Source organism: Culex quinquefasciatus, chromosome 3 (genome assembly GCF_015732765.1).
Source record: "Culex quinquefasciatus strain JHB chromosome 3, VPISU_Cqui_1.0_pri_paternal, whole genome shotgun sequence".
Lineage (NCBI taxonomy): Eukaryota > Metazoa > Arthropoda > Insecta > Diptera > Culicidae > Culex > Culex quinquefasciatus.
The window spans coordinates 119,537,705-119,563,313 of NC_051863.1; the positions used below are offsets into that span (position 1 = coordinate 119,537,705).

At 40.7% G+C, this 25,609-nt stretch overlaps 2 protein-coding genes across 4 annotated transcripts in view; one reads left to right on the forward strand and one right to left on the reverse strand.

Annotated features, from left to right (window-relative positions):
* LOC6038589 (filamin-B) overlaps positions 1-25,609 on the reverse strand; it is a 104,892-nt gene that overhangs the window by 79,081 nt on the left and 202 nt on the right. The window contains exon 1 of one of the 3 annotated variants that reach the window (XM_038266091.1): positions 24,613-24,910. The exons of 1 other annotated variant lie outside the window; for it this stretch is intronic. The gene's annotated coding sequence lies outside the window, so the exon portion shown is untranslated. Of the gene's footprint in view, positions 1-24,612; positions 24,911-25,609 lie in introns of those variants that run through there. One more of the 3 variants, XM_038266094.1, reaches the window with a different exon arrangement.
* Positions 519-25,376, forward strand: LOC119769221. The gene is made up of 6 exons (XM_038261145.1): positions 519-1,359; positions 1,418-2,287; positions 2,342-3,152; positions 11,908-12,016; positions 18,313-19,041; positions 25,371-25,376. The coding sequence occupies exons 1-6, from the start codon at positions 519-521 to the stop codon at positions 25,374-25,376; spliced, it is 3,366 nt and encodes a 1,121-aa protein (XP_038117073.1).

Genomic DNA, 25,609 nt, shown 5'->3' on the forward strand with positions numbered 1-25,609 from the left:
TGTTTAATGCTAGAGATTGGGATGGTTTATGAGAACCGATTGCAAACTAACTAAAAAAAGATTTGTTGGTTTGTTTTTTTTCTTGTCATCCAAAATATTACCCAATTACCTGCAAAATATTTAATGACTACTTTAAGAAATATAGAGCTGGCAACCCTGTTAGACTTGGAATCCAAATTAGGCCCTTTTGCTTATTCAATCGTCAACTGTCAGTTGAGGTGTCGCGGTGTCGTAAGAAACGTTTGTCAAGTTTTGTTAATAATTCTTTGCTTAATTTTTCTGTAAATAATATCGAAATGTTGCCAGGTAAGAGTACTTCATGTGTATTTATTTCAAATTAATGATATTATTGATTATTTTCAGCTCCACTAGACCTCACTACGGGACGTAAAGCGCCACCGGTGGTTCGAACTTTCCCGAAACTGGCTCCTCTTGACTTATCACAGCAAACCGATTCACGAGCCGTGAGCAGTCCACGTATTGTGATGTACGACCCGTACGGATGTATCGCTCCCGACATGGCCAGCGCCGAGGCCAGCGCTGTAAACAATCAAGCCACAGAGGAAGGATGTGTCGCTTCCGCGAGTCGTGGCGGAGTTCCTGATACGGACAGCTGTGTAAACAAACAAGTTGCAGAGGAAGGCGGGTTAGATGGTCTGCTCGAGGAACTTCACACGAGCTTCTCGGAGGAAGAATGGATCGGACAAGCAGGCCGGCAAGCCCGCGACCCCGCGTCTGACCAAGAACGATTTAGGATGGAAGATGACTTCAACGAAAGTCCGCAAGACGGGGACTTGGCGTCGGATGAATGCGAATCCTTGGACTTCAGTGACGTTAGTTGGGACTCATTCATGATCGATTCTGCAGAAATCGAAGAAGCTCAGCGAGTAGGGTCCAGCGAGGCCAGTCCACGAAGACCGTTCGCAACGCTGCCTGTTGTGACAAATCGCAGCTCTGATTTCATCCCGAATCGCTCCAAAGCCCACACTTCCCCGCCCAGCTCTGGAAAGGCGCATGTCAAAGGTATAACAAAAAACAAGCGTGTCAAGTATACCCCGGAAATACTTGCGTGTGCCATTGAGCAAGTTCGTAAAGGTTCAATGACCCAGTATAAAGCATCGAAAGAGTTCTCGATCCCAAAGAACACTTTACGTTACCGTTTGGGTGAAAACTACAAGAATAAAGGACGAAGGGGCCCTGAAACCGTCCTGACCTGTGACGAGGAATCCCAAATTGTTTGCTGGATTAAGGAGATGCAGAGGAAGGCGTTCCCTGTTACGACCGAAGCGTTACGTCGGAAAATATCCGTTTTTTTGAAGGAAAATCCACGTCGTAACCCTTTTCGAGATAACACACCAGGTAAATTGTCCAATGTTAGGTTTAATCAATACTAAACTATGTATTATTATCTTTGTAGGTCGACGCTGGCTCGAAGGATTCCTTCAGCGTCACAAGGACGTGAGCATACGTACACCAGAAGCAATAAGTAAAGCTAGTGCTAATGTGTCGGAATCAGACTTGCGAAAATGGCACGCGCAGGTGGGAGAGTACGCTCGCGATTACGGCCTCGAAGATATTCTCGAAGATCCTTCTCGTATGTTGAGCGGAGATGAAACCGGCATGCCAATGAACATTACGGCTCAAAAGGTTCTTGCCGAGAAGGGGAGTAAGAACGTGTCCATAGTTGAACCGAGTAACGCGAAGCAAACAACAACTGTTTTGTTCACGTTTTCGGCCGATGGACATTCGTACCCGCCGCTCGTCGTTCTTCCACAGCAACGGATTGGAAAGGAGATAGCTCAGCATTATCCTGGCGATTGGGGACTCGGCGGAACGGAAACGGGGTGGATGGATACTGCTAACTTCGTTGGCCACATCAAGAAAGTCCTACACCCGGCTTTGGTGAAGCGGAATGTGCAATTTCCAGTCATTTACTTCGTGGACGGCCACAAGAGTCATATGTCGCTAGAGGTCGCTGAAGCGTGTCTGAAGCTGCAGATCGTCCTGATCTCACTGTACCCGAACTCTACTCGTATCATCCAACCTGCGGACGTTGGTGTTTTCGGACCGTTGAAGCATTACTGGAAGAAGGAGGTTAAAAAGTTCAAGGATGAAAACGGGGAAAGTGCCAAAATTACACCTGTAACGTTCCCGGAAATCCTGCAAAGGGCGATGAAGCACGCTTTCAAAATTAAAACCGTCAGCGAGTCCTTCAAGCCGTGCGGACTTTTCCCGTTCAACGCAGATGCTGTGGATTACAGTAAATGCTTTGGCAAATCTCGTAAAGGTAAACTAAACGTAACTTAACTCAACATTAGCTAATTATTGTTATATTTTTTAGAACCTGCTCATTCTGATGACCTTGCTTCCTCTTCGGATGTTACAGAATTGAACGTATTAGAGCAGCATGAAGCACACTCCAACCGCGCATCGCAAAATCTTGGTGACCATTCGGGCTACTCATCAACAGATGTCGCTGCGGGGCCGTCAAGTTCTTCCCGCCCGTCAGGTTCTTCTCGACCGTCAAGTTCTTCCCGCCCGTCAAGTTCTTCCCGACCGTCAAGTTCTTTCTATGGCGAATTTGGATCACATTATACATCTTGGAATGATTCGTTTGTTGAAACAGCGCTTACGCCGGAACCAGTAAGCCGAACCGTTGTTCCGGCTCAGTCAGATTTGCCGGCTGCAGGAACCACATCGCTCGAGTGTGACATTTCGAAGTACCTCACAACGCCAAAAACCCCCGAACGAGCCCGCAAGCACATCAACTACAAAATAAAAGCAAATCCAGTTTTGACTGCTGCAGAACGTCTGGAAGATATCCGAAGGATCGAAGAGGAGAAAAAAAATCTCCTTCAGAGGAGGATTGAAATCGCTGAAAAAAAAGTGCAACAGAAGGCAGAGAATGAAGTTGAAAAGAAGAAAAAGGCCGAAGAACGTAAGAGAAAAGCGGAAGAAAACAAAGCAGCAAAGGAGGAGAAGCAGAGAAGGATTGAAGAGCGGAAGAAACAAAGAGAAGAGAAAAGGGAAGAGGTAGAAAAGGAAAAGAAGAAGAGGCTTGAAGAGCGCGAGAAAAAGCAGCAGAACGGAAGCAGAAACAGGAAGCAATTGAAGCGAAAAAGAGAGAGAAGAAAGCTAAAAAGAAAGAATTGGTACAGTTAGAGCGAATGACATCAAGTGACGAAGATTCGGAGTCATCCGAAGAAGGCGGGGTTGAGATTGAAGATGATGCCTAAGTTTGTAGTTGTTAAGTTGAATCTACGCTGTCGTTGAATAAAACTTTTGTTTGTTGTGTTTTATTCAAGTTTTTTATTTACCTTTTCCTCTCTTTTCTGTTAAAAAAAACTGTTAACTCTCATTTTTATCATTTTTAAAACTTTTTTTTTTGAACCGTTCCATACGGTTAGACATCCCGTAATTTTTATTATTATTATTGTAAAACCATTTTTCAACATCGGCCTTGCGTTCAATTTAGAATAAAATGCTTTAAAAAGTAAGCAAACAAGCTATTATAACATTTGGAAAACAATTTGTTTCTGTAGAAAGAATCAGCAAATTTGATGGAAATAGAGCTGACTCCTTAAAAAACCAAACATGTGAGTATTTCACCAATGTTTAATGAAAAAAGTTTCCAGAATTAAATATATTCTTATCTAAAATTAATATTTTCTGATTCAAAACGCTTGGATAGGCCCTTTGGATTATCAATCCGAGCTTTTTTAAAGTGTGCGTTTCGTCGCCGCACGCCGCAATTCGAGTTGTCAAAATTTCAACCAATCAGAGTGTGGGTCCAAAATAGATCCAGCGATGGCTCCAAAATACATTCAATAAGTCCAAAAAGCATCCAAAAAATGTTTTACTTGAAATGCTTATAATAATAAAATGATTGAATTATTTTCAATTCTAAATTGTATACTTTGTTAAGCATGAATTAAGCTACAAAATAGTCCTGGAATGAGCAAAATAAGTTAAACCGTTCCCGAGAACAATGCGAAATATGTTGAAGCTTTGCATAGTAGGTCCAAAATAGGGTCATATACCCTATTCAAACAACAGTAACTTTTGAGGTGAATTTTCTAATTAACTTTTTTTTTCACGAAATCTCAATTCCCCTAAAAAAATTTGATATTTTTTTAAACAAATAAAAAAGACAAAAACTTGCAACTTTTGAGCTAAAGAGAAGTATGGTCAAAAAATCTGCCGCCAAATTATGATTTTTTGAAAAAAATAGTGATTTTAGGAAAAAAGTTGAAATTTCATACAAAACAAAATTTGACCTAATTTATTTATTTAAAATTGGATTTGCAATCGAAAAGTACTTTACATATTTTTTGATAAAGGGCTCCGTTTTCAAGATATAGTGACCGAATGTTTTATTTTAGCGAAATATATGCATTATTTCGATTTTTAAAAAGAGTAACCATGAGTGACCATTTCTGAAAAGTTCAGAAAATTTGATATAAAAATGTTTAAGAGACATTGAAGATTGGACCTCAGGTTGCTGAGATACAGTGGCTTAAAGAAAAAGAAACAGGAAAATCACCTCCGTGTACGCACGAGAGCAAGCAGCAGTCAAGTGCTCTGTGCTCTACCGTTTTTTCGAATTTTTTCGCCGTAGTTGAAAGTGATTACCCGCGAGTTTGCTTCTCCAGCATGCCAAAGGCCGGCCGTGGCCGTGGCAGTTCGAGTGCGGCCTCGAAAAACAAACAAACGCCGTGTCGGCCGCCATCGCGCAGGGGAGGGTGAGCGCAGATGGAATCGACAAAAAGTATCTACATCCCGGATACGTTCCGAGATCACCAGTGCGAACCCGTTCCGGTACTTCCGGTGCCACGACCAGTGGCACATCAACATCCGCCAACATCCCCATCAGGAACGAGTTCCAGATGCTGAGCGACGACGAAGAAAATAACAACTCTGACGGTAGCAGCACTACCGACGACGACGACGACGATGATGGTCGTGCACGGAAAAAAGTGCCGACGTCAAAAAAGAACAACTCTCCAGCGGAACGTAGACCACCTCTAATTTTTGTTTTGGACACGTTGGCAGACGATGTTGACGAGTTGCTGGAAGGCCTCGGATATTGTTTGAAAATCGGTAAGTCGTCAGTGCAAGTTTACACATTTGACGAAAAGAACTTCGACCTGGTTGTGAAGAAATTGAAGCGTCAAAACTTCAAGTTTTACACATTCGACCCTGTGCAGAAGACTGCCGTTAAGGTCGTTTTGCAGGGGTACCAAGATCGCCCGATCTCTGACCTCAAGAAGGACCTCTCGGGTGCTGGCATAACGCCGCGTGACATAAAAGTCCTCTCGCGGAAGACAACAGTAACAGGTACACACACCCTGTACCTGTTGTACTTCGACCGCGGCACCGTAAAAATTCGAGACCTGCGGCGAACTAAGGCGTTGGACGGGTTTTGGGTAAACTGGCGGTTCTACTCAAAGAACCCGTCGGACGCAGCACAATGCCACCGTTGCCAGAAATTCGGCCACGGCTCGCGGAACTGCAACCTCCCGCCCCGCTGTGTGAAGTGCGGTGAATCACACCTCTCTGAGGCGTGTGCACTGCCGTGCAAAGCGGACTTGGGGTCCAAGGCAGAGCAAACGAAGGCGCGCAGCAACTACCGTGGATGCAGCGCACGGAAAAACTACCTCGAGGAGCAGGAAAAGAGGAAGAAGAAAGCAGCAGCGTCCCACCCTCCTCAGCGAAGCACGAGCGTAACCGTGTCGGCAGCTGGTCATCATACGGTTCCAGCGGACAACTCAGCGTTCCCTCCTGGATGGGAGCGATCGTTCGCCAGCGTGGTCGCTGCCGGTAGTGGCAATACGGCCCAGCAAGAAGTTACCGGAGAAGATCTCTTTACCCTGCCAGAGTTCTTTGCTCTCGCAGGGGAGATGATGACGCGGTTTCGGACCTGCCGTAACAAGGCGGAGCAATTCCTGGCCCTTGGGGAGCTGAAGATCAAGCACATCTATAAAGGATAAAAAACTGTGATCTAGTTTTAAGAGGCAGTATTTGTAAATTCTGCTCGGTTTGTTCTAGAGGTCGTATCGAGGTGCTCTGATTTGGATGAAACTTTCAGCGTTTGTTTGTCTATACATGAGATGAACTCATGCCAAATATGAGCCCTCTACGACAAAGGGAAGTGGGGTAAAACGGGCTTCGAAGTTTGAGGTCCAAAAAACCTAAAAAATCTAAAATTGCTCGCATTTCCGTAAAACTTCATCAATTCCAACTCTCTTAGATGCATTTGAAAGGTCTTTTGAAGCACTTCAAAATGGGCCATAGACATCCAGGATCGTCTTGACTCTCATAGCTTTTGCAAATTACTGTTAAAATTTGATTTTTTTAAAACCTTAATATCTTTTTGCAACAGCTTCCAACACCCATACTCCCATAGGTCAAAAGATAGGTAATTTCATGGACTATAAGCCTATGTTATTAACTTTTTGGCCAATCGCAGTTTTTCTTATAATTTTTCGATTTTTCTACAACAAACATTTTACAACGTTAGTTTTTGCCCTGTAGGCCAAAATGACGGCACCTTTAGGGCTCAATTTTTACATATTCGGAATCCTCGAAAAATTTCACGTTAGTAAGATGTATTGCAGTGGCTCAAATACAAAGCTATGGTAAAAACAAGTCATCCAACAGTGTTTCTTGTTCGAGGGAATCGTATTGACAAGATACAATGTTTGAAGCAGTGATTTTCAAAAATTTAGGTACTTTTCGAACAATTCCTACAAAAATATTGAAAAGTTGATTTATCGAGAGGTTATTTTTGGCCAAAAACGTACCTTTAGACAGCTGCTAAAATTATAGGATTTGTTCTAGGAACGAGATATTTTCAGCTTAGTCATCACAAGATGTTTCCTACACAACCCCTCTCACCAGAATTTTATTTCATTGAGAAGAACCTGAGAAATTGTAAAATCCGTAAAAAATCACTGTACCTAATCTCACTCCCCAAACCCAATGGGGGAGCGACTATGAAAAAAATATGAGCATCGGTCTTAGTTATTTTGTGCATTTGTTTTTGTTTTGGTCTGAACAGTAAAGTCTTTAGGGTACAGTCATCCCACATATTCGGAACACCCACAAATTCTCTTGCTATTTCACTAGTTAAAATAGTACTTTTGGAACATAAAACCTCATTTCAAGACTATTTTATCCAGAGCAGCAAAACGCTGCCTCTAAATTGCCTGTTCCATAATTGTGGGATGTTATTGTGCCTCCCACAATTGTGGAACACCTGAATTTAATTGATATTTTCACAAAAAAAGTTATCAGACCATGTTTCAAACTTAGCTTGAGTTTTATTGGTTTCAGAGTGTAAAGTCATTTTTTTTGTAAAAATATGTACTCCTGAAGAAAAAAAAAAGTTTCTTTACATCGTAAGAAAAAAGTGTTCCGAATTTGTGGATTTCAAGGGTCTATATTTCTCTTTAAAAACTTGATATAAAACGTAAAAATATACAGCCGGTCTATTCATCAATCGAAAGATTGGAAGAAAAGCTTTCACATGAACGTAAAAACAAATCATTATTTTCAATTATCGATTTTCCATGATTTGTTGAACATTGGCAGATCTGTAAACTGTTCCGAACATGAAGGATGACTGTAGTTATTGGCTCAGTTTCAGTCAATTAAAAAAATAATAAAAAATGGGTATTTAAATTTAACCAATATTTTTAAAGTCAACATTAACTTCTGATAATAGGTTCCACAGTTTATTGCGATTTCTAACATCTGAACAATCCTAACCTCAAACGAGTCACACCTCCACTCTGATGGCGTCATCGTCACACTTGATACATTTTCAGTAGGTCGATCGAGATCGTATAAATCTGCAGTTGTTAGACACAGTAATATCTCGATTTTTTGTCGTTATTTCACATTTAACTTTTGAAACTATTTTATTTTTCAACATTTTATTTGTTTACTAAAAATCTATAACTTAAACGACTAATCTTTTAGTACTAATTGAGTACACCACCATCGCAACCAGCAAAAATCTGGGGGTTGTTCCCGGTTACGCCAGCTGAGAGCACACCGGCAGTTGGTCCATCAAGCAGTTCGTCAGCTAGCCCAACCCGCCTCGTTCCATGTGGGTGGATAAATTTGCATTTTTCGCAGAATGAAAACCGTGGGATGAATGAAATCGAATTTGTTTCACTTTCAAGCACAGCTCGCTGCCCGCAGCTTCGAGAGGTAAAGTGACTTAACCTGTTGCTGCCACTTGAGGTTGGTGTTGGTGATTGAGTAGGTTATAACCTTCCTCTCTCTCTCTGTGTCGGTGGGTCAGCACGAGAGGGTAAACAAACAAACATTGCCCTCGACGGCGTGCCACTATGCTAGAGAGACCCTCTAATTTGGCAAGATCATCGAAAACATATGGTCGAGTGAGTGTGTTTGCTCAATCTGCTTGCCGCTCGATTGGGTTGTAATTACCTCATCTGAACGTAATTATTCATAAATGATTGGTTTTCTGGTGGGGTTTCGGAGCTGAGTAATATCAATGAGAAAAGGGTGGTTGCCGCAAAACAATATCAATAAAATTGTCTCCAATCGCTCACTTTGAGTCATAGTTCATGTGACCTAGAAATTCACCTAATCGAGCAAAAATAAAAAAAAGGTGTAATTTCGCCAATTACGCCTCAATTTTGAAACAAACGAGCATCTAATTTTCCCGCAGGAGTGCGCGCGATTTGAAATTAATATGCCATCAGATGATTATGTGTAATAAGGCGGCATTCACAATCGAATTAGTGTTCTGCACTTCCTTTTTTCTGGGTGAAAAAAAACGAAAATATATCGAGGTAACAGACGTTTGGACGGATAAAAAGGGGTTAAAAAAGATCCGTAGTTGACGACTTTTGCCATTGTCTTGAACCGTAAAAATGCAACAGTATTGTGAGGCCAACATAAAAGAAAGTTTTCTTTCTATTATTAACTTTTTTTTAAATATTCTCTACGTTTTTGCAAATCAACGTTTCACTGAATTTTTTAATTTGTATGAAACTGAAAACAAGAATAATCCATTAATATTATTTCATCTTTTTGAATTGTTACTCGTGATTTTGAAATAATGAAATTATATTTTCTAATTCTCAATGGTTTCATTTTTTACATTGAAAAATGGGTTCATTAGTTTCCAAAATATCGTCGAATGAAAATGAAATAAAATTTGGTTCCACTTAGAAATATCAGTATTTCCTAATTGTTATTTCTTTAAAAGCCCATATCTCGAATCTTGGATCGACAATGTCAAACAAAATTGTAAAAAATTGAGAAAATCTTAGTTATTTGAAATTAATTGGAATATTGAATGTTTCATCATCTGCTAACACACACGAAATTAGAAAAAAAATGCACCACCTGCTGCCAAAATATGCTTTTCTCGATACATTTTTGTGAAGTTTCCCATGAAAACTTCAGCGATCAGTCGGGATCTTAAAATTAACCGTTTTGGCTCAAAATCGGCACAGTTGCTTTTTTATTTTATTTTTATTGAGGTTATCGTTTTTTTACAATATGGGTATCATACGATCGTGACTTTTTCATACATTTCGAAAGTACAACAGTTTTTTTTTGAAAATACTCAAACTTTTCACAAAACTTCGATTGAAAAAAAAAATTCTCAAAATTACATTTTTTTACAATATGGTTATCAAATGATCGGATTTTTTTATATCTTTCGAATGTAATAACAAAATATCACAACACTACGTATTTTTGAATAAATACTCGAAATTTCTGTTTTTTTTTTCTATATGGGTATCAAATGATTGGGATTTTATCATACATTTCGAATAAAGTAGCATTGTTTTGAAAATCCTTAAAGTTTTCAGTGAAATTTCGAGTTTTTTTTCGAAAATTCGTAGTTTTGTGAAAATTTTCGAATGTAATAACAACCTTTTTTGAAAATACAAAAATTATTTCGATTATTTACCCATTTTGTGAAAAACTGAAATTTTGAGTACCGTAAACCGGGGTGACTTTGATAGGATTTCAATTTGTTTTTAGAATATTTTCCAACAGGTAAGGTTTTTCTCAAGTTAATTATTTTTAAAACATGTACTGGGGTAGACCACAAGAAGTCCATGCACTATTTCGGAACAAATAGTTTTTTCAATAATGTTTAGAAAAATAATTACGTTAAACCAACGGGGTACCAACTAAAAAAGTGTCAAACGAAAAAGTGACCAAAAAGGGTTGAGTGTATTGTAATAACAAATATTTTGATATTTTCTCAGAGTAAAAAATTTCCATTTTCAAAAATACATATTTTTGTGAAATTTTCATGTAACTATACAGCAATTCTATTTGAAAAGAGCCTGAACCGAAAAAAAGTTCTCCGATCGGGCTAATATTTTTTCTGGGGGTTCCTTGGCCAAAATAATTAGACCCGTATTTTTTGTTTGGCCATTAGGGTGACCTACATCGTGCTAGGGTGGTTCAAAAAATGGCAATTTTCGTCAAAAACCAATTTAAAAAAAAATCATATCTCCGCGTCATTTCATCCGATTTATCTGTCTTAGATGCAAAAGAAAGGTGAAAGGTTTGGCTATTTGAGAAAAATAGTAAGAAGTTTCATAAATCTAGCTTAACAATTGAAAAAGTCGTAAGAAAACTTAAAATGGCGTTTGGACCGTGTCTAGACCAAAAAGCCTATGTTTTAAAATATTTTTATTGGATTCCTCGGATAATTTCACATAAAATATCAAAACATTAGCGATGTCGAACCGTACGTTTCCGAGATATGATTTTTTGAAAATAAAAAACTGAATTTTTCGACGCGCCACGCGCAAAAACAGAAAAATGCTGAAATCGGCAAAAAAATCATTTTTTCACTAAAACTGCGATATGGTATACGTCATCGCTGAAATTTTAAAGTTATCGCAGTTTTAGTGAAAAAAGTTCATTTTTTGCCGATTTCGTCATTTTCCTTTTTTTGCGCGTGACGCGTCGAAAAACTCAGTTCAAAAAAAAAAAAATATCTCGGAAACGTACGGTTCGACATCGCCAATGTTTTAATATGTTATGTGAAATTTTCCGAGAAATCCGATAAAAATATTTTCAGACATAGGATCTTTGGTTCAGACACGGACACGTTTAAATACTAGCAACTTTCAATTATTCATGAAATATTGTAGCTTTCGCTATCCACTGATTTCAAATGTAAGAGGTTCTACATTTACAATATTTTGGTTTCAAACTCGGAATTACTTAGGCATTTCAAACTTCAGGACAATAAATTAAAATTGAAAAAAATACAGTCATCATCAGGGTTTTTCTATATATTTTTTATAGTAGACTTTTTTGATTCAGATCCGTATTAAAAACGATATCTGACCAAAAACTGAACATTTTTCATACAGGTCAAAAGCTGAGGAATATCAAGTTGAATAGCTAATTTTTACTTGAACTTTAGAAATGGAAATGATCTAAGCATCTTGAATTGCATCAATCAATCCGAATTTTGAAACGGAATCTAATTAGAATCCTACACAAACTCCGTTTCAAACGCAACGCGACGTAATGCTGATTTTGTTTGTCAACACAAAATCCTTTCCTTTCGGTCCTTTCGGGTAGAAAACCGATAAATGAACAAAAGAGCAATTCTACCGTAAAATTCAATAGTTTGTTGATGCTCAAAGTATATATGTGAAAAAAAGAATTAAATAATTTGAGGGAAAGGTATTTTCAATAATTTCGTACAGGTTCATATAGCGGCCTTGTTCACGAATCGTAACAATACTTAATAAAAGTAAATCTATTAACGTCAATAACATTGAAAGCAAAATATTCCATTCTATCAACAAAACCAGCAGCATTACTCATCTCGCACCTTGATGCTGACCGGGGAGTTCGCTATAGATTACATCTCCCAACTTAAAGCAACCTCGAAACCTCCACCGCACAGAATAGAGCTAATAGAATCAGCCACGAGGAAGGTGAAACGAGCTACAAAGCGATTGAAACGAGTAGAGATGCACCACCGCAGCTAGTTTACTGTTTTTAGTGCAGTTTTGCGGGCATGCTTTGGCGCGGTTTTGTTTTTATTTTGTACACTCACTAACAAGCCGAGAACAATGGGCCTGGCTACGCCAACGTGGAACCGCGCCCACCTCAACACGTGCGGCGGTCGTCGCAATTATGGTGGAACTTGCCGTGATCGTGAAAATTTCTGTTGCACTGATTCTGGTTGAGATTTGCAAAAGTTATTCAAATTATAAGTGTAAAATTTCACTCTAAAATGGACAAAGAGCGATGCAAAGTTAGGTTCTTGCGCGTATTGCTCACTCGACTGCTTAATTAAGGGATCGTTAACACATCTCGCTAATGAAGCTGACGGTCAGACACTCTGTTGGAAGGTTCGTAAAACAAAGTTGTTACTTGTTGGGCCGTTGTGCTGTCTTGCCGTACGTCTGGTTGTTAAAGAACTTCTCAAACTGAAGTCGACTAACTTTGTCCGAGTTTTAGAAGGTGAATCAACTCTTCAAAGTCAGTTACTTTGTACGACCGAATAGCTGACTAAGCGTTATCACCTTCCTCATGACCAAAAAAGGGTACCCGTTGAAGGTAGTCGAGGTTTGCCCGGTGGTCAAAAGTCAAGGTTGTGTCCATTGATGTGCGAAAAATGTATACACAATACTAATTTATTTTAAAAGTCCCAGTCCGCGAAGCCCGATGGAGAATTGTTAAGGTAGTAAAGCAGAATTTATGACCTCCAACCGGGTGCCCGGGTCGAGTCGTGATTGTACGGTACGTCGCGAAGAAGACAACACGCCGAGAGTTTCACCGAGCTTGAGCACCCAAGTCAACGAGAAAGAAGGCTTGACAATTCAATGTTGACGGTCGTGGCCACAACTCCGCTACGGGTACCGGGGGACATCGGAAGACAATGCACAGACTCTTACCAGGTTTTGCTGATGATTCGAGGTTGCGGGTCGAGGCTTGCGAATTTCTACGACTCAGATAAGATTGATGATGGACAAAACGGGACAAGTTGATTACTTGGAGTTGCCGCGTTGGGAGAGTTTTGGGAAAACGTTTATCTAACAAATGAATTAAGTTTGGTAGTTTTGTGTTTGTTTTACTGATATTACTTGGCCGCTTTGGTTTGAGAGTTTGTGCAAATTCAAAAGTTAAGTTGCTTATCAAAATAACAGTTATACCAAAATTGAAGTGCCAAAAAGAGCTTCCAACACTTCTAATCCCACTCAAATCTAATAAACTAAAACTCAATTTACATAACACATTAACCTGAACCAATCTACACGTCGCACCAGTTCAGCCCGAGCGTAGGAAGTGTTTGATGCTGGCAAAAATCTCGCAGTCGCTGTCACTTTTCTGCGCCGAGGCGTCCATTTGAGGCCGCAGCCAATGTCACCACCACCGCCGAGTAGATCAATCGAATTGTAAACACAAACACACACACACGCCATCCACGCAAGATTACGTTATCCCATCAGGCGACGAACCCCGGTTAGACCTGGCGGGTACAAATATTCGAGAGACGTTTTGCGACCTGAAAACGAAACCACTTTCCTTTTCGGTGGCCGGCAAATTGCCTTAAGAAGATTACTGAGGAGGGGTTTACTATTAAAATTGAGAAACAAATGTGTGCCAATAAGGATTCATACTAAATTCTATGCAACCATCAAGATGAAGATTTTTTAGATATAATCATTGATAATTTGCAAATTTTTACAGTAACATAACTCTTATGATGTCAAAGTCATTTTGTGATGCTTATGCTTAATGTTTATTTTAATATGCTAAAATTTTTAAAATATGTTTTGATCTCCCTCTCCCCTGAACCTCAATCAGAGCTAAGGGATGAAAACTTTAAATAAACATTGACATGACATTGAACATGACATGACATTGAAAATTAAACCTTTAAGGGGAAAATCACAAAATTTCATATTACAGAAATTTATTAAATCAACTTAAAAAATAATTTTCAATCACTCCTGAAAGTTTCATGAAGATATTTCATGATTAAAGTAAGCTACAGGCGATTTAGGCTGAAAATTATGCAATGCACAAAGCGAACTGTCAAACTTTGCGAGCTTTTTTCTCTGAACACCGAGTTGAGTTACGGGTGCCACGATATCTCGAGATGGGATAGACCAAATTGGTTGAAATTTTGGGTGAAGAATTGCAAGACATATCCCGTGTGCATGTCGAAGGCCGATTTTGAAACTTTGCATTTTTATTAAATACAAAAATCAAAAACTTTCGATTTGTTATATGAAAAACATAAAAATATTTTTATCTTTTTTAAAAATAAACTTTTTGAAAATTGGCCTTCGTTATGTACACAGGGCCGGTTTAACGAGTCTTCACCAAAATGTTGAGCCGATTTGGTCAAGGCAGTGTTAAGATATCGTGGCACCCGTTTTTTGAAAATGCTAATTTCATATAGCTGTATCTCGGCAATGATACAACCAAATGTCTTCAAATTTATTTTGTTAATAGTTGACAATTTATATTTTAATGTCCTGAAAACAGATTTAAAAAAAGTTTGAGTTTGTGCCCAAACCAACCTCTGACATTTTTGCTGATTTACATGTATGTAACCCGTTAATTGCTGAGACATCGGCATTATAAAATGGAGGGAAGTTTTGTTAAGACTTTGAAAACTACAATTTTCCTGTTTGTTTTTCGTATATCTGCTGAATCTCCGCAACTAAATGCCCATTCTTCAACGTTTTAGACAAAAAAAAAATGTTTGTACACCTTTCGAAATAGAAGAAGAGTAGGGGAGTAATATGGACAGTGGGGGTAGTTTGGACACCCCTTTAAAAATCACCTTTTCTTCGGATATAAAGTGAAAACGGCAATTCAAGTGATAAGGCTAGTACTAATAATGGCCTAGGAGTATGGACAAACCAAAAAAGTTGGAATATGTTAAGTAGTTTTGGTATAATGTGAAAAGTTTCCAAAGGCCGGTTGGCACTGCCTTGAGTTTTTATTTTTAAGTGTTGGGAAATAAGGTTTTGCAGGGATTATATGGCAAAAAAATTGGTCAATTTTTGTTGAAGGGGGTTGCTTAGACGATGCCTGAGATATGTAGTAAAAATATTGTGCATATTATCCATTTTATCATCAAAAATTGCAATTTTTGATAGAAAATGATATGGGGGTAATTTGGACATACCTGAATATCTACATGTCAGACAAAAAAAAGTCACTTTCATGGTTGGTTGAGTTTTTAAAGAAATTTAAAATGTCAAACACTGAAAAAGGAATGTGAGCAATGAGAACATTGACAAAACCCCTATTTTTGAATTTAGATAAATTTATTTCAATATTCGAATTGATGAAAATCTGAAAAGGCATGTCCAAATTACCCCACAAACCAAATTACCCCATAGGGGTGTTCATATTACCCCCACACAAAAATGTGGGGTTAATTAGGACATCTTTTAATTTTTGCGCTAAAAATAGGCTTTTCATCAAAATTTATAATTTAAATAAATTATATTTTTCCACAAAATATGGTCTCTATTAGCCTCTGGTGTCATCCACATACCATAAAAATATTCATACAGCCGTGGCAGAGCAATTTCCTTAGGGTGTCAAAACTACCCCACACTCCCCTAACATGAATAAAATAATTAGACAATAATTCACCATTACTCCAGTGTCGCAACCCACTTGATTGAATAAAAAATAATTTGGATTGAAATTACTTAGTATAAAAATTTATAAAACTCTGGAAATCCTGTATAAAACTAATTTAAACTTAATTTTGCAACCTTTTAATTCAACAAAATGTCAATAAATTAGCGTAGAATTAAAGTTTTGGGGGCGTTAAGGTCGATTGAATTGATTTTTCGATGAAATTTCTTACCAACTCGGCATTACGTCGTCGGAAAATCTGCCGGCCTTGGATTCCCATAAGCCCCTAACTATGAAGTTTAGTAAAGTACTCCAAAAGTTATGCTAAAAACTAACTTAATCCACCTATGTGGTTGATGCCTTCCTCACTTTTTACCAACAATGGGTAATATGAGTGGTTTGGACACATATTTCAGCTATTTTTTTAGGTCCAGAAAAATAAGTGCACAGATATAACTTAAGTTGTCATAACTTGAGACAGGGTTGCCAGATTTTCAATTATGTGGACTCGTTGGAAATGTCTCTTGATTACCTAACCAACGATAGGTCGGATGATGGATCCGGACATCGTTTACATGCATTTAAGTGAGATCCGGCTTCAAAAAAGTACATAAATATCACTTAAGTGGTCATAACTCGAGACAGTGTTGCCAGATCTTCAATGTTGTGGACTCGTTGGAAAGGTTTCTCGATTACCTAATCAACGATGGGTCGGTTGATGGATCCGGACATCGTTTACATGCATTTAAGTGAGATCCGGCTTCAAAAAAGTACATAAATATCACTTAAGTGGTCATAACTCTAGGCAGGGTTGCCAGATCTTCAATTATGTGGACTCGTTGGAAAGGTCTCTTGATTACCTAACCAACGATGGGTCGGATGATGGATCTGGACATCGTTTACGTGCATTTAAGTGAGATCCGGCTTCAAAAAAGTACATAAATATCACTTAAGTGGTCATAACTCGAGGCAGGGTTGATAGATCTTCAATTATGTGGAATCATTGGAAAGGTCTCTTGATTACCTAACCAACGATGGGTCGGATTATGGTTCCGGACATCGATTACATACATTTAAGTGAGATCCGGCTTCAAAAAAGTACATAAATATCACTTAAGTGGTCATAACTTGAGACAGGGTTACCAGATCTTCGATGTTGTGGACTCGTTGGAAAGGTCTCTCGATTACCTAACCAACGATGGGTCGGATGATGGATCCGGACATCGTTTACATGCATTTAAGTGAGATCCGGCTTCAAAAAAGTGCATAAATATCACTTAAGTGGTCATAACTCGAGGCAGGGTTGCCAGATATTCAATTATGTGGACTCGTTGGAAAGGTCTCTCGATTACCTAACCAACGATGGGTCGGATGATGGATCCGGACATCGTTTACGTGCATTTAAGTGAGATCCGGCTTCAAAAAAGTGCATAAATATCACTTAAGTGGTCATTACTCGAGACAGGGTTGCCAGATCTTCAATGTTGTGGACTCGTTGCAAAGGTATCTCGATTACCTAACCAACGATGGGTTGGATGATGGATCCGGATATCGTTTACATGCATATAATTGAGATCCGGATATATGTGAAAACACATTTTTATACATAACTTTTGAACTACATATCGAAACTTCAAATAATTCAATAGCGATGTATGGGACCCTAAACCAAGTCGAATGCAACTGGTTCGATCAAAATCGGTTCAGCCAGTGCTGAGAAAACTTGGCAAGATTTTTGAACACATACATACATACATACACACACACACATACACACACATACACACACACACACACACACACACACACACACACACACACACACACACACACACACACACACACACACACACACACACACACACACACACACACACACACACACACACACAATCCCGAATTTCGCCCTGAAATCGGCGGTTCTAGCATTCCCGGACAGGTTTCGAACAGTCCTGCAGGAATGCCTGGACGAAGGACACTTCCCCGACCCGTGGAAGATTCAAAAGCTCGTGTTGCTGCCGAAGCCAGGCAAACCACCGGGGGACCCATCATCGTATAGGCCTATATGTTTGCTGGACACCCTCGGAAAGCTTCTGGAACGGATCATCCTTAACCGGCTGACCAAGTACACGGAGAGCGAGCATGGCTTAGCAGCGAGGCAGTTCGGCTTCCGTAAAGGGAGATCCACGGTGGACGCCATCCGGAAAGTGGTCGAGAAAGCCGACGAAGCGCGGAGGAAAAACGCAGGGGAACCGTTGCTGCGCAATAGTCACGATTGACGTCAAGAACGCGTTCAACAGTGCGAGCTGGGCGGCCATAGCAGCAGCGCTGCACAAAATGAAGGTGCCTGACTATTTGTGCATGATCTTGAAGAGCTACTTCGAGAACCGCGTGCTGGTCTACGACACTGCCGATGGACAAAAAACCGTTGTTGTTACCGCGGGAGTTCCACAGGGATCCATTCTGGGTTCAGCACTGTGGAATGGAATGTATGACGGAGTGTTGACACTGGGACTACCCAACGGCGTAGAGATTGTGGGCTTTGCAGACGACATAGTGCTGACGGTAACCGGCGAAAATGTCGAGGAGGTCGAAGTGCTGGCTATGGAGGCAATCGCAATGATCGAGAACTGGATGCTCGAGGTGAAGCTGCGGATCGCTCACCACAAGACGGAGATGGTGCTGGTTAGTAACCACAAGAAGGTGCAGCAGGCCCAAATTCACGTTGGAGAACACGTCGTGCACTCGAAGAGAGCGCTCAAGTACCTCGGGGTGATGGTGGATGACCGGCTGAACTTCAACAGCCACGTCGATTACGCCTGCGAGAAGGCGGCTAAGGCGATCATGGCACTGTCGAGGATGATGCCGAACAACGCTGGACCCAGGAGCAGTAGGCGCCGCCTCTTGGCAAGTGTCGCGACGTCCATACTTAGGTACGGCGGACCGGTATGGTGGACGGCGCTGGGGACGAAGCGAAATCGAGCGCTGCTCGACAGAACGCAGAGACTGATGGCCATGCGGGTTGCAAGCGCGTACAGGACCATTTCGTCGGAAGCAGTTGGCGTCATAGCCGGAATGATCCCCATCGGCATCACACTGGAGGAGGACACCGTGCGCTACACCCGGAGAGGCACGAGAGGTATCCGGGAAGCTGCGAGAGCCGAATCGCTGGCAAGGTGGCAACGTGAGTGGGACACCACGGAGAAAGGCAGATGGACGCATCGGCTTATCCCGTCCGTATCCACGTGGGTGAGCAGAAGGCATGGAGAGGTCACCTTCCACCTCACACAGTTCCTGTCGGGCCATGGCTGCTTCAGGAAGTACCTGCACAGGTTTGGACATGCAGAGTCTCCTCTCTGTCCGGACTGCGTCGATTGCGAGGAAACACCGGAGCACGTGGTGTTCGCCTGCCCTCGCTTCGAGGCAGCGCGAAGCGAAATGCTGGCCATTATCGGAGCGGACACCAGCCCGGATAATGTGGTGCGAAGAATGTGCAGCGACATCGCCAAGTGGAATGCGGTCGTCGGAGCGGTGACGCAGATCACTTCGGCTCTCCAGCGGAAATGGAGAGACGATCAGAGGAGGAACGACTAGGAGCCTAGTCGAAAACCCACGAGTGTGGCTGTGAAGGAGAGCACGTTATGATGGTCGGCTCTACCAAATCGGTACACGTCTCGATGGTCACAGGAGTCGAGAACCCACGAGTGTGGCTGTGAAGGAGAGCACGTTATGACGGTTGGCTCTACCAAATCGGTACACGTCTCGATGGTCCAAGGAGAGGGCTGCATATGACTAGCCGATCAAAAGCAACGCGATTCTTGGGCGCGGTTAAACCCTCGCATGGACTCATATGTATGTAGGACAGGAAATGGTTCTAGCACCCGGCATGGATCCTGTAAGTAGACTAGTGCAGAAAATGCAACGCCTCCCCCCGAAGTTATACCGAAAGGTGGTCCCGGGGGGACAAGGGCACGGCGTTCAAGGACTGGTTTAGTGGGTCGGGAAAACTCTTTTTTTGTTTTCCCAACCCCACACTACCTGAGGATTGAATTCTCAGGTGTCTGGTAGCAGATTCCGACCTTGTAAAAAAAAAAAAAAAAAAAAAAAAAAACACACACACACACACACACACACACACACACACACACACACACACACACACACACACACACACACACACACACACACACACACACACACACACACACACACACACACACACACACACACACACACACACACACACACACACACACACACACACACACACACACACACACACACACACACACACACACACACACACACACACACACACACACACACACACACACACACACACACACACACACACACACACACACACACACAGACATTTGTTCAGTTTTCGATTCTGAGTCGATATGTATACATGAAGGTGGGTCTTCGAGCTTTTAATAAAAAGTTCATTATTAGAGCAGGATTATAGCCTTACCTCAGTGAGGAAGGCAAAACGATATGATTAAATTCTTAAAGAAAAGGTTTTCGAAAGACCTTTTAATCGAGTCCAAACCATTGAAGTTCTGACAACCCTATCAAAAGCTATGAGCACTTAAGTATTTTTAATACACTTCTTAGAGGCCGGATCTTAGATATTGTCCGGATCTATTATGCGATAGGTTAAGACTTTGCCGATGAGGAAGGCACCAACCACCTTTAGGTGGATTCAGCAACGTTTTTTTTAACAAAAACTACAGAAATTGAATAAAAATCGAGATTGTTCTCTTTAACGTTGCATATCAACCTGAGCTTTTTGTTACAGACAATTTAGTATCTTTGAAAGTACGGGACCATTCGATGCAATTTTTTATTCATCCCCCAAAGTACGTCTACAAAATTATTTGCGGCATAGTTTTATCATTTTTACAATCAGATTGTTGGAGGATTGGGTCCGTAAGATTTAAAATTTTAGAATAAGAAAACAACAACTTCCTATGCACCCTTAAAACGACTGATTTCGACCCAATGCGTGGACTATCTGACATGACCCAATTTGGTGATTTTTTACTGCTCCGTCGATCGGCGACGACGTGTACAAATTCCGTGCGCCGATGCGATTCATTCAGCTTGACCGCTCGAGAATGTTAAAATCGCGCCAATACCTTCTAATTACGACGGTCGACCGCAACAGCAACAACTCTACCAAACTGCGGACTTGTGGGACAGCTTTGTGCATGTGTGTTAGTGAGGGTGTCATTAGATCACAACTTAGAACGCAAATTGGAAGAAGAATTATTTTAAAAAATTGAAGTGTAGAAAATAAAAGACAATATTTTCAACGTTAAAAAATCCAAGCTAAAATTAAAGAGCTTCACTCAATGCTAAAGTGTTTAACAAATCGGGCGACGATCACCGCCAGCAACAAAACGATCGTGTGTCATACAGAATGTGTGTGTATGCGAAGGTATGCGCGCGCAGTTCGCGAAGACCCTCCTCTCATGCACGTGTTTTTGCTCCCGCTCTCTCTCGCTCGCGAGGTTCGCTTCGTGCTACTGCCACAAACACATGCTTCGGCGGAACAAATCTTTGACGCTTTGATTGATCGCCATCGCAGTTAGTGTTGCCTTGTGTGTGGGACTGTTTTGCCCTACAGCACACACCTTTGCGAGACATCATGCAACATCGCAACTCAAAAAAAATAAATAAATATAAAAATGTCGAGACACGGAACGATGCTGCCGAGTTGGGTTGTTGTTGGTCATTGAATTAATAGTATTGCTGCAATAATATTGGAACATTATGATTTGTTAAGAAAAACATCAATCGAAAATGAAAATGATTTGTTTTATTTTAAGCAAAAATACAAAATACTGGAATGAGGATACGATGCAAAAAAAAATAGTTTATATTTTCAAAATAAGAGTTTTTTTTTCTCAAAATAAAAATCCCTAAAAGAGCCCTCAGCCAGCAAAATCAAAACTTAGAAAAATGTACCCTCCCTGCAAAGTCTTATGAATTGATCTTAGTTAAAAGTTTCGACAAATCTCTGGATTGAAAACCAAACATCCTGGAACAGAACTGCTAAGGCTGGTACAAATTTAATTTTAAGTTTTTGTCTCCGCCCCCCGCCCCATCCTTCAAAGTCGGGCCGAAAAATCCGGGGGGGGGGGCAAACGAAATATTTAAAAAAAACTTCAGGATTTCAATGGAAATTCAAGTGCAATCACCTGAAATCAATGTAAAGTGCATTCCTCTACATTTAGAATCATTTTTAGAATGTTTAGATAAATAAAAAAAAAAGTTTAAAATTTTTGACAGTTTTCGATGTTTAGCACCGCAAAAAGTTTTTTTTCTCTAAAATTTTTGTTTTCGTCAAATCTTAAAGTTTTTGAAAACTAATGATTGCAAAACAACTAAAATAGTGTAAAATGCATTTTAAAACACTTTTTGCCTTCATATATTGAAACTATGGCTTGTTATTTAATTTTTATTTTTTTGCCAGCCCTTTTGAAATATTAGGCTTGATTAAAAAAATCAATAATCAATATTGTTTTCGGAAAGATCGAAAATTTTCAAGAATTTTTCATATTTTAATATTGAAAATCTGACAATTAGCTGCTGAAAAATCAACTTTAGAAAATGGCGGGTAAATTTTGCTGTTTTTGTAATCTTTGCATGGCAATACCTCAGCAACTAAGGGTCGTATCAACAAAATTTTAAAAAGCTCTCAGCTTTTCAAAAATATATTTTTTAAGTGGGGAAATAATCACTATTGATTCAAAAATTTGTAACTCTATAACTATAACTAACTCGATCCAAGATTTTTTGACCATTCTGGAAATTTCAGAAAAGTTGGCATTTGATGCCTCAAAAAAATAAAAAATAAAAAAGGCAAACCGAATGTAACACCGGTCGGCGGTGCCACGATTGTGATGCATGGCGGCATGATAGTATTTCAGAATCTGCATGAAATTTGTCCTCATGCATTTTTTGCGATGTACGGATATGACATTTTTGCCCGTTACCGACAATTATCGACGATACCGACGGCTGATGGATTGTATTGCAGAAAAAAAACTTAGCAGAACGAGGATTGAACCATCAACTTCTTAGTTGATGATCCGACACGCTACCATCGCGCCATGGACGATTGATGAATAGGGGGATGGCGTCGCTATTTTTAGACCACGTTTTCCACTTTTTCTCCATCAAACCGACTACTTTATCGACTTCATTTTGCTGGGCGAGATAGGATGCCGTCTATTTTTAGACGATGACTCAGCACTGTTACACTAGGAGCGGCCGTGGTTGACTGGTCACGGTGTTCGCTTTGTAAGCGAATGGTCCTGGGTTCGATTCCCATCTGCTCCCAAGGAGAAATTATAGGAAAATATAAATCTTGAAACTCTGAACATGAACGAAAAATCAAAGTCGCTCGAGTCGGGGTTCGATCCCCCGTCCTTTGGATTGGTAAGCAAAAATGCTAACCACTAGGCCATCGCGACTTGGTGAACTATGATTGGAATTAGGAATACTGTTACTATCAACTATATACGCGCTGGGTCCTTGTCCATTTGACAAGGGTTCGGAAGTTCTAAATAACGTTTGAATCCGATTGGTGCAAACGTTCTTCAGGGCGGGGCTTGTCGATAAAGCTGAAGTACCTCGCGCTCGGCTAGCCAGCGTAGAAATGGGTCACCGAAGCTCGGCAGAGCTAACACCTTCCAAATGCCTATGCGAGTTATTTGCATGTATAGAATGTAGATCTAAAAATACATGGAAACAACTCAATTTGTAAGAAGCGACCGCGTGGTCCCGTTTGGTTGGTTGCACACACACTGCACACACACATGACTCAGCACTGTTACACTCTCGCACTTAAAAAAACCAGATGGCAGCACGATGTAACGCCACGTTCCTATTTGCCACCGGGACCTTCTGGGATCGAACCCAGGCCGACTGGGTGAGAGGCAACCACGCTATCCCCAACACCACGGGTCCCGAAAAAATAAATAAATAAAATAAAACCAAATTGAGTTGAAGTAAATAAATTTTAAAGATAATTCTCCTGAAAAAAAATCATAATGGCCTGGAATTATTTCTTGAGCTTTTTTCATAGTTTTTTGATGAAAATTATGAAAATTAAGCTTGAAAAATCCAATTTTTTCTTTATTGGAAATTTCTTGGAACTTTCAAAAAATTTTTTTGTCCCAGGGAAAATAAATTAATTTTATTATCAAGAAATATAGAGAGGCATATAATTATTTGGTCCATAGTTACCCCAACAACAAAGTTGACTTTATAGCTGTCGGCCACTATTGCTAGTACCAACCACTAGTGTCTTCCTTTTAACTACAAGGACTTCGCCGCCCTGGGCTCCTAAGTGTTTGAGTACGGCACGGAGCGACGGCGCCGGATACCCATATTTACACTTAGAATTTTTAGAGCGCCCGCCGCGGGATTCGAACCGGCAACCTCTGGATTGTGAGTCCTGTGCGCGGTCCGATTGATCCACACGGGCGGGACAAGTTCTAGTGACTAAATTTTATTTTTTATTTGTTCTTATGCTTTTGGCACTATATTTTTCACCAAATTGTACACACATGCATGCAATTTTTGAAATAAAGTTGCTTCAGTATTTGCTTGAAGTTTGCAACTGTTTTGCAATAAATGTCCCTAATCAATCCGAGCTCAATCAAGTAAAATTTTATCAAATATTTAAAAATTAAGTCTTAGGTACCTCAAACTAAACCTTGCATTCATATGATAACTCAATCCTTCTCCACTTATTCTGCCTGCCCAAACACACAGATAAATAATGATGCCATCCGCGCGTTTATTCAACTCTGTTCATGGACATCAGCAGTGGAAGCAACGAAATAAATCTCACCAAACCTCGCCCGGCAAGGAACGGCTTGTAGTAGCTGGTGTGGCTGGTGCGACACCGGACTGTGCCAGATATTTAAACAATTGCGTAATATTTGTACTCACACACATCGAACGGGGGTGACGGCGATTGTTACACAACAGTTGCGCTAAATGTTCCTTCTCTTTGTCACTTGCAGTGTTGCCGACACTGCTGGAATGTTTCACCGATTTCGATCTGCTTGATCTGACCCTTAGCAGCAGGGTTGCTGTTCTGCTTCCTTCAACAACTTACACGCCCAATCACGGTTTCTCAACAGTGAACAGTCGTCGGTGGTTGATTGCTTCCAATTATCGGAGGTGCACACTCTCTCAGAAGTACCCCCAGTCACGAGAGGTTTTAAAACATATACTTTTCTGCCTCCTGCCGATTGAGAAACAGCGAAACACACATTCCTCGTTGCACTCTTTTGGTTTGACACGAGCATGGGTGGTGTTTCAAGAACAACAACTCGCTGTCACACTGACAGAAATGTTGTCGGAGGAATTGCGCGAGCATGTGTTGACGATTCTGAAAGCAGTGTTAACAATGTCGAAATCGTTGCCAATGGGGCTAATTTTGCTGACAGAACCTTCAAAATCAATTTTGACAGCAATGACACTGATTTCAGATTCGTAAACACTGTTTCCGTTTCAGATTTCTTTCCGTGTGACGATATTAGTTATGAAGGTTCGTCGCTAACATCACGTTCAACTCCAGTTGTCTAACCAATCTTCACCACGCACTTGGCTCACTACTTTGCATAAATTTCAACCTCTTCACAGTTCATTAGTATTCTTGGCCCGTTTCTAAACGAATAATCATTTCCACGCTTCATTTCCAGCACTGATTTTCTTCCAGCTCCGCCGCTAGAAGACACACCTGGCGCAAAAAACGGATTTTTCCTCGTCCAACCGCGCAGAAGGTCCCAGAAACCGATGTCAGCGCAAGTGTGGCCTTCGAAAGAAAGACACCGCCCGGTGGAAACTCACTCTGGAGGCACTTTTCCACTCCCCCATGGTATGATCTTCAAGCCAGAACCCCACCACTTCACGACAGAACCTTCCTACAAACCATGCACAC

Excerpts from the sequence above, each read along its gene's own strand:
- LOC119769221 (XM_038261145.1), top strand. The coding sequence starts at position 519 with ATGGCCAGCGCCGAGGCCAGCGCTGTAAACAATCAAGCCACAGAGGAA. Across the intron at positions 1,360-1,417 it reads TTTTCGAGATAACACACCAG|GTCGACGCTGGCTCGAAGGA; the intron begins GTAAATTGTCCA and ends TTATCTTTGTAG. Across the intron at positions 3,153-11,907 it reads AAGCTAAAAAGAAAGAATTG|CAACCTCGAAACCTCCACCG; the intron begins GTACAGTTAGAG and ends CCCAACTTAAAG.